Here is a 16,867-nt window from a genome sequence, read left to right as displayed (position 1 = left end):
TTGTTATCGGGCAAATGATAAATTTTTGCCAGCTTGACTGGGGTCATGTACCACCTATAAACCATTTTCATAATGTTTTCCTTTAAGGCATTACATGCCGTGAATTTAATACCGGTGTTCCATAACCATTCCCAGTCAGCAGACATAATGTTATGACCAACATCCTGTGCCCACTTAATCATAGCCGATTTAACTGTTTCATCCTGAGTATTCCATTTCAGCAGCAAGTTATACATTCTTGATAAATTCTTAGTATTGGGTTCTAACAGTTCAGTCTCTAGTTTTGATTTTTCCACCTGAAAGCCAATTTTCCTGTCCTGTTTGAAAAACTCCATTATTTGATGATATTGAAACCAATTTTGTACTTTATGTTTCATTTTCTCATGACTTTGTAATTTCAATTTATCTCCCTCCTGTTCCAAAATTTCCCAATACTTCGGCCATCCGACCTCCATATTGAGTTTCTTCACTGCCTTAGCCTCCACTGGTGACACCCATCTGGGGGTTTTGTTTTCCAACAGATCTTTATATCTTATCCAAACATTGAACAATGCTTTTCTAACAATATGATTTTTAAAGGCGCTATGCAGCTTGATTTTATCATACCATAGATATGCATGCCAACCAAAAGCATTATTAAAACCTTCCAGATCCAAAATGTCTGTGTTCTCGAGGAGCATCCACTCTTTCAGCCAGCAAAAAGCTGCTGCCTCATAGTACAATTTTAAGTCCGGCAGGGCAAAACCCCCTCTTTCTTTAGCATCTGTCAATATTTTAAATTTAATTCTGGGCTTTTTGCCCTGCCAGACAAATTTCGAGATATCTTTCTGCCACCTCTTAAAACATTCCATCTTGTCAAGAATCTGCAAGGTCTGAAACAAGAACAACATTCTAGGCAATACATTCATTTTAATCACTGGAATTCGGCCTGACATTGACAGTTTCAAATTTGACCATATTTCTAGATCTTTTTTGATTTCTGACCAACATTTTTCATAATTATCCTTATACAAATTCACATTTTTAGATGTCAAATAAACCCCTAGATATTTCACCTTTTTGACCACCGTCAACCCTGTCTCCTCTTGGAATTTCTCCTTTTCCGTATCTGTTAAATTTTTTCCTAGAACTTTGGTTTTTTGTTTATTCAACTTAAATCCAGCTACCTGGCCAAACTGTTGGATTATTTCTAGGACCTTTTTCGTACTAGTGTTTGGCTCTTGCAAAGTCAATACTAGGTCATCTGCAAATGCTCTTAACTTATAATGTTTAGCTCCGACCTGCACTCCTTTAACCTGCTGGTCATTCCTAATCATATTCAGCAACACCTCCAGAACTGAAATAAAGAGCAATGGGGAAATTGGGCACCCCTGTCGTGTTCCTTTTTCTATCTTAAGTTCCTCAGTTATTACATTATTTACAATCAATTTAGCTTTTTGTTCAGAATATATTGCAGCCATACCATTCTCAAAACCTTGGCCTACCCCCATCCCATGAAGATTCTTTGTCATAAAGCTCCAAGAAATATTGTCAAAGGCTTTCTCTGCGTCCACAAAAATCAGTACTGCTTTAGTATTTATATTCACCTCTAGCTTTTCCAAAATGTCTATTATATTCCTTACATTGTCTGCTAGGTGTCTTTTTGGGAGAAAGCCTGCTTGACTCTTATGAATCTTTTCCATCAACACTTTTTTAAATCTTTTTGCCAGAATGTCTGCAAAAATTTTGTAATCCACATTAAGTAGTGATATTGGGCGGTAGTTCTTCAGTTGAGTCTTTTCAGTCTCTGTCTTTGGTATGAGTGAAATATATGCTTCTTTCCATGATTCAGGTGCCTTTTTTCCCTCTAGGATCTCATTGCAGACTTCTTTTAATGGTTGAATCAACCATTCCTTCAACGATTTGTAGTATCTGGAAGTCAGTCCATCTGGTCCTGGAGATTTGCCCAATTGCATATTCTGAATGGCAGCCTCTATCTCTTGTTCTGTTATTCTCTGGTTCAGATCCATCTTTTTCTTGCCATGATTCTTTAGTTGGGATAGTATATATAGCTTTTAATCAATTTAAAAAGAATTGACCCATATCCATAAATTCCAAATTTTTTAACATAAATTCCCAAGATATATTATCAAAGGCCTTTTCTGCATCCACAAAAATTAACATTGCTTGTTTTTCATTCCTGGCTGTCAGATATTCAATTATATTAACTATATTTCTTATATTATCCTTCATCTTCTGCATCTTCTAATATTTTCCTATATGTTGGCCAAGTCTCTTTTGCATTACTCTTTAATGTTGTGGTTGCCTCTACTGGTGAAACCCATTGGGGAGTTTTCTCAATAATTTTTCCTTTTGTTCTTTCCCAGACATCCAATAGAGCCATTCTTACCATGTGATTTGCAATTTTTTTTAATGTTGTTCTTTTTTGTCATAAAATAAATAGCCATGCCAGCCGTATATTTTGTCCCAACTCTCTAGTGTTAGGACTTCATTATCTTTTAATAATATCCATTTTTTTATCCAACACCAACACGCTGCCTCAAAATACTTTCTTAAATCTGGCACTGCGAATCCTCCACTTTCCTTTGGGTCTGTCATTACTTCTAATTTTATCCTTGCCTTTTCCCCCTGCAATATAAAATTTGCAAGATCTCACTGCCAGCTTATAAAATATTTAGCTCCTATTACAATTGGAATTGTTTGAAATGAAAATAGAATTTTGGGGAGTATCATCATTTTAATCATAGATATTCTTCCTCCTAATGATAATTTTAGTTTCCCCCATTTATCCATACTTCCTTTAATTTCTTTCCATTTTTTGATATAATTATCCTTAAATAAATTTGTATTTTTATTTGTAATACACATCCCTAAGTAGTTCACTTTACAGTGGTGCCCCGCAAGACGAATGCCTCGCAAGACGAAAAACTCGCTAGACGAAAGGGTTTTGCGTTTTTTGAGTCGCTTCGCAAGATGAATTTCCCTATGGGCTTGCTTTGCAAGACGAAACGTCTTGCGAGTTCTTGCGAGTTTGTTTCCTTTTTCTTAAAGCCGCTAAGCCGTTAATAGCCGCTAAGCCGCTAATAGCCGCTAAGCCGCTAATAGCCGTGCTTCGCAAGACGAAAAAACCGCAATACGAAGAGACTCGCGGAACGGATTAATTTCGTCTTGCGAGGCACCACTGTATTTTCTATTTTTAGTCCTGTTGTTTCCTCTAATTCCTTTTTCCCTTTCTCGCCTATATTATTTGTTATCAATTTCAATTTATCTTTGTTCAATTTGAATCCTGCTACTTCGCCAAATTCTTTCATTCTTTCTAATGCTTTTTTATACCGTATTTTTCGCTCTATAAGACGCACCAGACCATAAGACGCATCTAGCTTTTGGAGGAGGAAAACAAGGAAAAAAATATTCTGAATCTCAGAAGCCAGAACAACAAGAGGGATCGCTGCGCAGTGAAAGCAGCAATCCCTCTTGCTGTTCTGGCTTCTGGGATAGCTGCGCAGCCTGCATTCGCTCCATAAGATGCACACACATTTCCCCTTACTTTTTAGGAGGGAAAAAGTGAGTCTTGTAGAGCAAAAAATATGGTACTTTCTTTTGGTGTTTCGGTTGTAATAATCACATCGTCTGCAAATGCTCTTACTTTGTAACACTGTGTACCAAGACACGTGCCCTTTATTTCTTCGAAATTTCGCAGAGCTATTAATAGGGTGGCGTGCTCTGGTCCATGGGGTCACGAAGAGTCGGACACGACTAAACAACAACAACAATATTAATATTGTTATAAATAGGAGTGGGGATAAAGGACATCCCTGTCGTGTTCCTCTCTCGATGTCGAATTCTTCAGTAATTTTGTTGTTTAGGATTAATTTGGCTCTTTGTTTTTTGTAAATTGCTTGAATTCCATTCATAATTCTTTCCTAAATTTAAACTTTTGCAGGTTTTAATCATAAATTTCCAAGAGACACTGTCAAATGCCTTTTCAGCATCTACCAAAAGAATTGAAATTTCTTTACTTGGATTCATTTCGGCATATTCTATTAAGTCTATAATTATTCTGGTGTTGTCCTTTATTTGTCTGGCTGGCAAAAATCCTGCCTGATCTTTTTTAATGATCCTGTTTAGCAGAGTTTACATTCTATTTGCAAGAACTCCCGTAAATATTTTATAATCTATATTCAATAAAGATATTGGCCTGTAATTTTTTATAAGTCTCAAATCCGTACCTTGCTTTGGGATAAGGGTTATCAATGCTTCTTGCCACAAATTGGGTATTTCTCTTTTATCTAAAATTTCATTCATAATTACTTGTAATTTGGGTGTTATTATTTCCTCTAATTTTTTATAATATGTTACTGAAATTCTGTCTGGTCCCGGCGATTTCCCATCCTTCATATTTTTAATCACTTTTTTAATCGCTCCAAGTTCAATATTTGAATTTAAAATTGCATATTCTTCTATATCTGGTAATCTATTTTCTAATAGGTATTTTTGGATTTTCTTTTCCTCTTTCAATTCTACTTTATAAATATTTTATAAATCTTTCTTTGATTTGTTTTGGGTCAATAATTTCTTTTTCTTCGTCAATAATTCTATTTATTACTCTTTCTACCTGTCTTTCCTTAATAAACCATGCCAGCATCCTACCTCGTTCATTTGCCTGTTCAAAATATCTTTGTTTTGTCCATGTAATTTTTTTCTCAACTTCTCTATTTATTAAATTCGATAGGTGGGCTTGTAAGTTCTTTATTTCTTGGAGGATATCATCATTTTTTGGGTTTTTCACTAAATCTTTTTCTTTCTCTCTTATTTGTTTATTTATTTCCATAATATTATTATCTTTATTTCTCCTTATCCTTCCCATTTGTTGTATTACATGTTGTTGTTGTTTAGTCGTTTAGTCGTGTCCGACTCTTCGTGACCCCATGGAGCAGAGCACGTCAGGCACTTCTGTCCATCTTTCCCAACATCAGGGTCTTTTCCAGTGAGCCTTCTCTTCTCGTGGCCAAAGTGTTGGAGCCTCAGCTTCACGATCTGTCCTTCCAGTGAGCACTCAGGGCTGATTTCCTTAAGAATGGATAGGTTTAATCTTGTTGCAGTCCATGGGACTCTCAAGAGTCTCCTCTAGCACCATGATTCAAAAGCATCAATTCTTTGGCGACCAGCCTTCTTTATGGTCCAGCTCTCACTTCCATACATCACTACTGGGAAAACCATAGCTTTTACTATACGGACCTTTGTTGGCAAGGTGATGTCTCTGCTTTTTAAGATGCTGTCAAGGTTTGTCATTGCCTTTCTCCCAAGAAGCAGGTGTCTTTTAATTTCGTGGCTGCTGTCCCCATCTGCAGTGATCATGGAGCCCAAGAAAGTAAAATCTCTCACTGCCTCCATTTCTTCCCCTTCTATTTGCCAGGAGGTGATGGGCCCAGTGGCCATAATCTTCGTTTTTTTGATGTTGAGCTTCAAACCATATTTTGCGCTCTCCTCTTTCACCCTCAATAAAAGGTTCTTTAATTCCTCCTCTCTTTCTGCCATCAAGCTTGTGTCATCTGCATATCTGAGGTTGTTGATATTTCTTCCGGCAATCTTAATTCCGGCTTGGGATTCATCCAGCCCAGCCTTTCGCATGATGAATTCTGCATATAAGTTAAATAAGCAGGGAGACAATATACAGCCTTGCCGTACTCCTTTCCCAATTTTGAACCAATCAGTAGATCCATATCCAGTTCTAACTGTAGCTTCTTGTCCCACGTAGAGATTTATCAGGAGACGGTGATCAGGCACTCCCATTTCTTTAAGAACTTGCCATAGTTTGCTGTGGTCGACATAGTCAAAGGCTTTTGCATAGTCAATGAAGCAGAAGTAGATGTCTTTCGGAACTCTCTAGCTTTCTCCATAATCCAGTGCATGTTTGCAATTTGGTCTCTGGTTCCTCTGCCCCTTTGAAATTCAGCTTGCACTTCTGGGAGTTCTCGGTCCACATACTGCTTAAGCCTGCCTTGTAGAATTTTAAGCATAACCTTGCTAGCGTGTGAAATGAGCTGGAGCATTCTTTGGCACTGCCCTTCTTTGGGATTGGGATGTAAACTGATCTTCTCCAGTCCTCTGGCCACTGCTAAGTTTTCCAAACTTGCTGGCATATTGTGTGTAGCACCTTAACAGCATCATCTTTTAGAAGAAGAAGAAGAAGAGTTTGGATTTGATATCCCGCCTTTCACTCCCCTTCAGGAGTCTCAAAGCGGCTAACATTCTCCTTTCCCTTCCTCCCCCACAACAAACACTCTGTGAGGTGAGTGGGGCTGAGAGACTTCACAGAAGTGTGACTGGCCCAAGGTCACCCAGCAGCTGCATGTGGAGGAGCGGAGACACGAACCCGGTTTCCCAGATTACGTGACTACCGCTCTTAACCACTACACCACACTGGCTCTCACCACACTGGCTTCTCTTTTAAAATTTTAAATAGTTCAGCTGGAATACCATCACTTCCACTGGCCTTGTTATTAGCAGTGCTTTCTAAGGCCCATTTGACTTCACTCTCCAGGATGTCTGGCTCAAGGTCAGCAACCACACTACCTGGGGTGTACGAGCCATCCATATCTTTCTGGTATAATTCCTCTGTGTATTCTTGCCACCTCTTCTTGATGTCTTCTGCTTCTGTTGGGTCCTTACCACTTTTGTCCTTTATTATGGTAATCTTTGTACGAAATGTTCCTTTCATATCTCCAATTTTCTTGAACAGATCTCTGGTTCTTCCCATTCTGTTGTTTTCCTCTATTTCTTTGCATTGCTCGTTTAAGAAGGCCTTCTTGTCTCTCCTTGCTATTTTTTGGAAATCTGCATTCAATTTCCTGTATCTTTCACTATCTCCTCACATTTTACTTGCCTTCTCTCCCCCGCTATTTGTAAGGCCTCGTTGGACAGCCACTTTGCTTTCTTGCATTTCCTTTTCATTGGGATGGTTTTCGTTGCTGCCTCCTGTATAATGTTGTGAGCCTCCATCCATAGTTTTTCATAGAATCATAGAATCATAGAGTTGGAAGAGACCACAAGGGCCATCGAGTCCAACCCCCTGCCAAGCAGGAAACACCATCAAAGCACTCCTGACATATGGTTGTCAAGCCTCTGCTTAAAGACCTCCAAAGAAGGAGACTCCACCACACTCCTTGGCAGCAAATTCCACTGTCGAACAGCTCTTACTGTCAGGAAGTTCTTCCTAATGTTTAGGTGGAATCTTCTTTCTTGTAGTTTGGATTCATTGCTCCGTGTCCGCTTCTCTGGAGCAGCAGAAAACAACCTTTCTCCCTCCTCTATGTGACATCCTTTTATATATTTGAACATGGCTATCATATCACCCCTTAACCTCCTCTTCTCCAGGCTAAACATGCCCAGCTCCCTTAACCGTTCCTCATAAGGCATCGTTTCCAGGCCTTTGACCATTTTGGTTGCCCTCCTCTGGACACGTTCCAGTTTGTCAGTGTCCTTCTTGAACTGTGGTGCCCAGAACTGGACACAGTACTCCAGGTGAGGTCTGACCAGAGCAGAATACAGTGGCACTATTACTTCCCTTGATCTAGATGCTATACTCCTATTGATGCAGCCCAGAATTGCATTGGCTTTTTTAGCTGCCGCGTCACACTGTTGGCTCATGTCAAGTTTGTGGTCAACCAAGACTCCTAGATCCTTTTCACATGTACTGCTCTCAAGCCAGGTGTCACCCATCTTGTATTTGTGCCTCTCATTTTTTTTGCCCAAGTGCAATACTTTACATTTCTCCCTGTTAAAATTCATCTTGTTTGTTTTTGCCCAGTTCTCTAATCTGTCAAGGTCGTTTTGAAGTGTGATCCTGTCCTCTGGGGTGTTAGCCACCCCTCCCAGTTTGGTGTTGTCAGAACTGCCCGAGGTCCCAGCTCACAAAGGACCAACGCCGGTTCGTTGTTATATACAAAAGTCTTTATTGAAGTTCAGTTTTGCTTTCACAGCTGCAGCGCGCAGCTCTACGTCTGAAACTCTAGACCGCTGAAGCTCCGTCTGAAGCTCCTCCCCCCAGACACCAGTTTAAGACTCTAGCCTTGCTCCACCTCTTCCTCTGCTCTTTCCTCCTCTGGCTCCGCCCGTCCGCTGGGGTCTTGCCCTTCCTAGACTCTTCTGACGCTGAGTCCCCTGAGTCTTCCCCTTGCCTCCGGCGGGCTTTAGGACCTGGTTCCCAATCCGGGTTTTCTGCTGTCCCACGCGCCTGTACATTCGAACTTGGTGCGCGCGCCCAGCCGGCAACCTTCCTCCTGACCGTTACACTGCTCCGGTCACTGCTTCACCCTTCAGGGGGGCTAGCTGGACCTGACCTCCCCTCCGTTCCCCCACTCTCCGATAGAGGCGTGGTCAGCCCTGACTCATCTTCTCTCCCTGCTGGAGGAGACGCTGGCCCTGACACATGGGACTCTTCCCCCCCACTACGCTCTGGTGGGGAAGCTGGTCCTGATCTCCCGCTGCTGCTTTGGGAGTCCCCGCTGGCCCCTTGTTTCTGGTGCGTCCCCCCTGGGACCCCCCTTGCCCTGGTCATCGGCACCTCCTTCTGGGAATCTTCCGATCCGCTGGAGAAGCTCATGGAATCTCTCGGGTCACTGTCATACTCCCCTACGCTGCCCTCAGATTCTTCCCCTTCGCTCTCCATTTCCTTCCTCCCCTGTGCCTCTGTTCCTGAGCCCCTGACAGGTGTCATCTGCAAATTTGATCAGGATGCCCTTGAGTCCATCATCCAAGTCGTTGATAAAGATGTTGAATAAGACCGGGCCCAAGACAGAACCCTGTGGCACCCCACTAGTCACTCTTCTCCAGGATGAAGAGGAACCATTGATGAGCACCCTTTAGGTTCGGTCAGTCAGCCAGTTACAAATCCACTGAGTGGTAGCATAGTCAAGACCGCATTTTACCAGCTTCTTTACAAGAATATCATGGGGCACCTTGTCAAATGCCTTGCTGAGATCAAGGTAGGCTACATCCACTGTGTTCCCTTCATCTACCAGGCTTGTAATTCTGTCAAAAAACGAGATCAGGTTAGTCTGACATGACTTATTTTTCAGAAATCCATGCTGACTATTGGTGATCACAGCATTCCTTTCTAGGTGCTCACAGACTGTTTGCTTAATGATCTGCTCCAGAATCTTCCCTGGTATTGATGTCAGACTGACTGGGCGGTAATTATTTGGGTCCTCTCTTTTCCCCTTTTTGAAAATATGGACAACATTTGCCCTCCTCCTGTCTGCCGGGACTTCGCCTGTTCTCCAGGATTTCTCAAAGATGACTGCCAGTGGTTCTGAGATCACATCTGCCAGTTCTTTTAATACTCTTGGATGCAGTTCATCTGGCCCTGGAGACTTGAATACATCTAAACTAGCCTAGTATTCTTGTACTATCTACTTAGTTATTCTGGGCTGTGTTTCCTCTGCTGAATCATTTGCTCCAAATTCTTCAGGTCGGGCATTGTTTTCTTTATCGGAGAAGACTGAGGCAAAGAAGGCATTGAGGAGTTCAGCCCTTTCTGTGTCCCCTGTTTGCATTTCACCATCTTCTCCTCTGAGTGACCCCACTGTTTCTTTGTTCTTCCTTTTGCTACGAACATACCCATAAAAGCCTTTTTTGTTGCTTTTAACCTCTCTAGCAAGCCTGAGTTCATTCTGTGCTTTAGCTTTTCTGACTTTGTGTCTACACGTGCTGGCTATTTGTTTGAATTCCTCTTTGGTGGTTTCCCCCCTTTCCCATTTTTTGTACACATCCTTTTTTAATCTTAACTCAGTTAAAACAATCGGGGGTTTTGTTTTTTGTTGGTGTATATGTCAGAAATAAAATAAAAAGAATTTTCAAAAAAAAAAAAGTTCTTTAGATAGCCACCCTGGCTTCTTTAGGCACCTTCCATGTTTCCGTCTCATTGGTATTGCCTGACGTTGTGCTTTTACTATCTCCCTCTTAACAAACTCCCAGCCACCATGAACTCCCTTTCCTTTTAGTATTACTGTCCATGGGATCTCACCCAGCACTTTCCTAAGTTTTATGAAGTCGGCTTTCTTAAAGTCAAGAAATTGAGTCCTAGTATGCTTGGCTGCTCCTTTCCGCTGTATAGTAAACTTCAGAAGAGCATGATCACTCACGCCTAATGATCCTTCCACTTCTACCCCTCTAACCAGGTCATCAACATTGGTTAGGACCAGATCTAAAATGGCTGTTCCTCTTGTTGCTTCTCCCACTTTCTGGACAATGAAGTTGTCTGCAAGGCCAGTGAGGAATCTGTTTGACCTTATGCTCTTGGCTGAGTTTGACATCCAACAAATATCCGGGTAATTGAAGTCCCCCATTACTACTATCTCCCTTCCTTTTGCATGCTTGGCCATCTGTTCCAGGAAGGCATCATCTATGTCCTCCGTTTGGCTTGGGGATCTATAGTAAACTCCCACAATGAGGTCTCTGTTATTCTTCTCTCCCTTAATTTTGACCCAAATGCTCTCACTTTGGCTTTGAGGTTCTAAATCTTGGATCTCTTCACAGGTATACACATCCCTGACATATAACGCCACTCCTCCTCCTTTCTTGTCTGGTCTGTTTCTCTGAAATAGATTGTATCCCCCCATTATTACATTCCAATCATGGGACTTATCCCACCAGGTTTCAGTGATGCCTATTATGTCATATTTAGTTTGCTGTACCAAGAGCTCAAGCTCATCTTGTTTATTCCCCATGCTTTGCACATTAGTGTACAGACATTGAAGTCCATTAATCATTCCCCCGTGTCTCTATTTAAGGATTTTTCCCTCCCACCACTAGGTCTGCGTGCTTAACCGTCCAGGGGTCCTTTACCTTTACCTTTTACCTTTTAACTTTAGGAGCTGAAGCTCACAGAGTTTCCTTGTAACTTTGCTAGAGCGGTCTCCATGAGAGACACTCCCACTGTGCCCTGACAAGGGGAGGCCTAGCCATATATATTGTCCTCACCTGCCTGCGGACAGCCTCTTTTCTTCTTTTATCTCTTCATCTCATCAGCAAGACAGGAATGTGGAAACATCTGCATGTCTGAGCTCCATAGCTGTCAAGTGTCCCTTATTTGAAGGGACAGTCCCTTATTCCAGCGCCATGTCCCGCTGCTGTCCCTTATTGATGGATGTCCCTTAAATGTCCCTTAAATGATGTCCCTTAAATTTCAAAGGAAGCAGCTCCTCTCCCTCCCTCCCTGCCGGCCAGGGAGGAGGGAGGCTCCAACTGTGTTGCTTGGCTGTGTTGCTCACCCAATAAGAAGTCTAAGAACGACTGGGGCATGGAGCTTGCCATATTGCGTCGATTTGTCCCCCAGATTTTTTCACCTCTGAGTAGTGGGTTATGTCTTTAGCACTTGGATTTTTTGTTCTCCAGGCATCATATAAATTAAAATTCTCAATTAAGTGGAAAAAGGAGAGTGGTAATCTACCTGAACTCGACATTTTGTCTCTTTTACGTTCTGTCCATTTCTGTTGATGTCACCCCATTAAAATCTCCCATGATTACTATATTTTCGTCCACATAATCCCATAATCTCTCTTCCAGTTTTCAAAAAAAATCATCTTTTTTACTATTCGGAGCATATAGTCCCACCACTATGATTTTCCCTTCTTTTGTTTGTATTTCTACTCCAAGTACTCTACCTTCATCATCTTGGAATAACATTTGAGATTTCAACATTCTATTTACATAGATGACCACTCCCCTCTTTCTTTCTGTTCCAGATGCTATATATTCCTGTCCTAGTCTCATATTTTTTAACACCCTTACATGTGTTTTGGATATATGTACTACTTTTTTTAGCTTTGCCTTGAGAATGCTAAAGTGCGGCCCTCAGCCTGGAAAGAGCAGGGAAGAAGTTGAGTGTGGGAAAAGCCCTAAGGCTTGTATGAATAGCTGCATTATTTGTCCTGCTTTAACCGGATTGTGAATTACCAACAGGATTCACACTGTGTTTTCCCTCCCCTAGGATGAGTTTAAGAAATATACCAGGAAGAAGGTGATCCACCTGGATCTGCAGAGTGTCTTGGACAGTGAAAAGCTGGACCACCTCCTTTTCCGTGCTGACCAGGATTCCGTCATCAGCAGGGCCATCATGAAGCCTAGAATGACGGTGAGCTTTTCTTGGCACAAACCAGCAAATGAGTGATGGGCACGAAAAAGAGGCTTCTTTCTATCCCCACCTTCCCTGCCCCTTCCTTTCTAGATCAGAGGAATTTGTTTCCTTCTTCTTTGATGATCCCTCGTAGCCCAATTAAGATTATCGTCCATAAACATGGTTTTAACAGTGAGTCCGTAAGTGACTGTGGAGGCCAATTCTAGATCCACACGTCCTTCCACAGTGGGGACATAGGTTTCCTGGTGGGAGTTGATCAGGGTGTGGATTTGCCTTCCTCTTAGCACATTTCTCCCTTGCATCCTGAGTTTGAGTGTCTTCAAAGCCCATGACACCTTTAGTCAAGGCTGTTCTCCAATTGGAGCGCGACGGGCAAGTGTTTCCCAATTGTTGGTGTTTATACCACATTTTTAAAGCTTTGCCTTGAGATCTTTAAACCTCTTTTGTTGACCACCAACATTACACTTTCCATTTTTAAGTTCGGAATAGAGTAGTTGCTTTGGAAGACGATAATGAGCCATCCACAAACAATACCAGTCCAACGATGTTTATGTTGAAGAATCATTGCTTTGACACTGGTGATCTTTGCTTCTTCCAGTACACTGTCATTTGTTTGCCTGTCTTCCCAAGTGATGTGTAAAATTGTATACTGTGTCTCGCAGAGGCTAGAGATGCCAAGTGGTCCTCTGGACCCCAAAAGGATTTTCTGAAAATTCTTCCCTGGGGCAAATTTCCTGACTTCTAGGTCTCCAAGTATCGGGATCTCAGTTCGACTGAGCCTTTGAGATCGCCTCCGATGTGTCTAATGACCTGAGCCTTTGATAAGGCTCCAGGCACATTCTTCAATTAGCAGAGTTCCCAGCAGGGAAGGATGAGACCATATGACCTACATGTTAAGGAGTTTTATTTCTAAACTACGCACAACAGAAAAGACTTCCTCTCTCTATGAAAGCAGAGAGCAACTGAAACAAAGGAACAAAGGAAACAGGAAACCACTAATGTCACATCCAGTCTCTAGTCTCCCGTGAGACTTCCAATAGCCTGGACTGTCTGTGGAATGTAAACACAGTCCTGTGACTCGCAGCAGCTGCACAGTGAGAAACAGAAACTAACACCAAGCCCTTGTCGGGACCCCTGCCGACATGGCAGAGTTATCTGGGGCACAGCAGAGAGGTCCATATCTGCTTATGGGCTGGGATGCTTCAATGGGCAAACGGGGCACATTCAGAGCCATTGAGCATCGTTGGAGCCGCTTGGGAACTGCATGGGAGGATCAGGAACACCCCCACAAAAAAACCCACCTCCCTGTTTACCTGGGGAAGGTGGGGGGAACTACTACTACTACTACTACTACTACTACTACTAATAATAATAATAATAATTCATTTGTACCCTGCCCATCTGGCTGGGCTTCTCCAGCCACTCTGGGCGGCTTCCAGCAAGGATTAAAAAAACATCAAAATGTCACACATTAAAAACTTCCCTGAACAGGGCTGCCTTCAGATGTCTTTCACGTTTGTATACATAAGCATGTGGTTTCAAAAGTTCCTGCTTCTTTTTTACTTCATTACAATGGTAACTAAGTAAATGCTGTTCTTCTACTCCTGATCTAACCAACCCTCCTTCACAACTACCACCCCCTCTCACTCTTCACTCCATCCTCCATCAGTCTCTCCTGAAGAGGCCAAAAACCATATTGGTTGCGAGTCCTGGAAGACCATCTCCCTGCCTTGCAGGCCTTTTCCCACCTAGCCTGGGAGAGAAGGGCCCAGTGAGATAGATGGAAGGAGAGACTCCAGCTACAACAGCTGAGGCTGCTGAACAGACTCTTTGGCTTAGGATAATATTTTTTGGGAGGGGGGTTACTGTAAGGTTTTGTATATTTATTTTAGATCTTGTTGTGATTTATGTGGTTATTCAATTTGGTTGTGTATTCTACTGTTTTATTGTTTATGACTGCTTTGCTATTTATTACATTTGTATGATGACTTTCACCCAAAGATCTCAAAGGCTGGGTGGTCATCTGTTAGGAATTCTTTTGTTGAATATCCTTCATTGCAGGGGGTTGGAGAAGATGACTCTCGCCATCCAGTCCAATGCAACAATTCAAGCATTGAAGCTACAGCTTTTTAATTTTTAATTTTGGATTCAGTAAAGTAAACCAAAGAAATATTCATAAAGACAGCATTATCATAAAACTTATCATTCTGAAACATTATGAAAAATACCCAAAATTTCACAAGAAATCTGATGATTTATATGATTTATATGTATTTGCACATATTAATTAATAGGTATTTATAGGTATCATTTCACAATAAGTTAATTTAATCATTGTTCCCATTTGCCCCCCCCCCCATCCATTCATTCTAACAGGTGAGATGCATCCATGTACAAAAAATCTGTTATGTCTGGGACCTCACGGAAAAGCAGTTCCTGAGAGTCGGGTGAGTTTTTAACTTGACTCTTTTTTTAACTTGGAGACTCTGAGGGGTCGGAGGGGCCCTGGCTGAAATGCCCTCTCACCTTTCTGCCTCGTCTCCTTCCAGGTCACTGGAGGACTCCAACACTTGCTACGAAATCCATCACAAATTTGGAGACGGGCTGACGAGGAAGGAGAAGGCGCTCAGGTGTGGTCCACGGGGCAGAGCTGCTCCACATCTAGTCCAACCTGCTGCAAAGCAGGAATCACTGGCAGTCATCTTTGAGAATTCCTGGAGAACAGGCGAAGTCCCGGCAGACTGGAGGAGGGCAAATGTTGTCCCTATTTTCAAAAAGGGGAAAAGAGAGGACCCAAATAATTACCGCCCAGTCAGTCTGACATCAATACCAGGGAAGATTCTGGAGCAGATCATTAAGAAAACAGTCTGTGAACACCTAGAAAGGAATGCTGTGATCACCAATAGTCAGCATGGATTTCTGAAAAATAAGTCATGTCAGACTAACCTGATCTCGTTTTTTGACAGAATTACAAGCCTGGTAGATGAAAGGAACTCAGTGGATATAGCCTACCTTGATTTCAGTAAGGCATTTGACAAGGTGCCCCATGATATTCTTGTAAAGAAGCTGGTAAAATGCGGTCTTGACTATGCTACCACTCAGTGGATTTGTAACTGGCTGACTGACCGAACCCAAAGGGTGCTCATCAATGGTTCCTCTTCATCCTGGAGAAGAGTGACTAGTGGGGTGCCACAGGGTTCTGTCTTGGGCCCGGTCTTATTCAACATCTTTATCAGCGACTTGGATGATGGACTCAAGGGCATCCTGATCAAATTTGCAGATGACACCAAACTGGGAGGGGTGGCTAACACCCCAGAGGACAGGATCACACTTCAAAACGACCTTGACAGATTAGAAAACTGGGCCAAAACAAACAAGATGAATTTTAACAGGGAGAAATGTAAAATATTGCACTTGGGCAAAAAAAAATGAGAGGCACAAATACAAGATGGGTGACACCTCGCTTGAGAGCAGTACATGTGAAAAGGATCTAGGAGTCTTGGTTGACCACAAACTTGACATGAGCCAACAGTGTGACGCGGCAGCTAAAAAAGCCAATGCAATTCTGGCCTCATCAATAGGAGTATAGCATCTAGATCAAGGGAAGTAATAGTGCCACTGTATTCTGCTCTGGTCAGACCTCACCTGGAGTACTGTGTCCAGTTCTGGGCACCACAATTCAAGAAGGACACTGACAAACTGGAACGTGTCCAGAGGAGGGCAACCAAAATGGTCAAAGGCCTGGAAACGATGCCTTATGAGGAACGGCTAAGGGAGCTGGGCATGTTTAGCCTGGAGAAGAGGAGGTTAAGGGGTGATATGATAGCCATGTTCAAATATATAAAAGGATGTCACATAGAGGAGGGAGAAAGGTTGTTTTCTGCTGCTCCAGAGAAGCGGACACGGAGCAATGGATCCAAACCACAACAAAGAAGATTCCACCTAAACATTAGGAAGAACTTCCTGACAGTAAGAGCTGTTTGACAGTGGAATTTGCTGCCAAGGAGTGTGGTGGAGTCTCCTACTTTGGAGGTCTTTAAGCAGAGGCTTGACAACCATATGTCAGGAGTGCTCTGATGGTGTTTCCTGCTTGGCAGGGGGTTGGACTCGATGGCCCTTGTGGTCTCTTCCAACTCTATGATTCTATGATTCTATGATTCTATCAATTTAATCACTCTTTCTTTTTGTAATACATTTTTATTACATTCTACAATTCAATATTCAACATATTTATCATATAAAGAAAACAGAACAAAACAAAACTCTCCCCAACCCGCGACTTCCCTCAACTTCCCCTTCTGGTTCTTTAACAATTTGCTACTTCTGCTTAAACTTTCCCTTATTTCCCCTCTTTTAGCTGAATGCTCTTACATTCTTATCATTTTCATACCAAATTTTCTTCCAGTTACTTCTTACATTTAATTAATTTCTGTATTGTCGTTTCTTGACCTTTACTCTTGCTTTCTTAATTGTCAGTGTTTTACTCAAACCTTGCTAGTGAGTCCATTTCTTTACAATATTTCTGTAAATACAGCACGAATGATTCCCAGTCTTTTTAAAAATCTCCGTTGTCTTTGTCTCTGAGTCTTCCCGTGAGTTTTGCCGTTTCTGCATATTCCATAATTTTAACTTGCCATTCTTCTTTCATTGGTATCTTGTCTTGTCTTGTCTTGTCTTGTCTTGTTTTGTCTGCCCTTCCCTTCCTTTCCCTTCCTCTTCCTCTTCCCC

At 42.1% G+C, this 16,867-nt stretch overlaps 1 protein-coding gene across 1 annotated transcript in view; it reads left to right on the top strand.

Moving 5' to 3' along the window:
- Positions 1-16,867, top strand: part of LOC308587720 (putative cation-transporting ATPase 13A5) — a 92,644-nt gene that overhangs the window by 15,184 nt on the left and 60,593 nt on the right. The window contains exons 4-6 of the mRNA XM_081195481.1: positions 11,993-12,136; positions 14,516-14,586; positions 14,689-14,769. Of these exons, the coding sequence (XP_081051607.1) occupies positions 11,993-12,136; positions 14,516-14,586; positions 14,689-14,769 (296 nt within the window). The remainder of the gene's footprint in view (positions 1-11,992; positions 12,137-14,515; positions 14,587-14,688; positions 14,770-16,867) is intronic.

The sequence above is a fragment of the Podarcis bocagei genome (assembly GCF_964188305.1).
Source record: "Podarcis bocagei genome assembly, chromosome: 1".
In the NCBI taxonomy this organism is placed as follows: domain Eukaryota; kingdom Metazoa; phylum Chordata; class Lepidosauria; order Squamata; family Lacertidae; genus Podarcis; species Podarcis bocagei.
The sequence above is the reverse complement of the archived record's forward strand: the minus strand, read 5'-3'. Positions and strand labels throughout refer to the sequence as shown.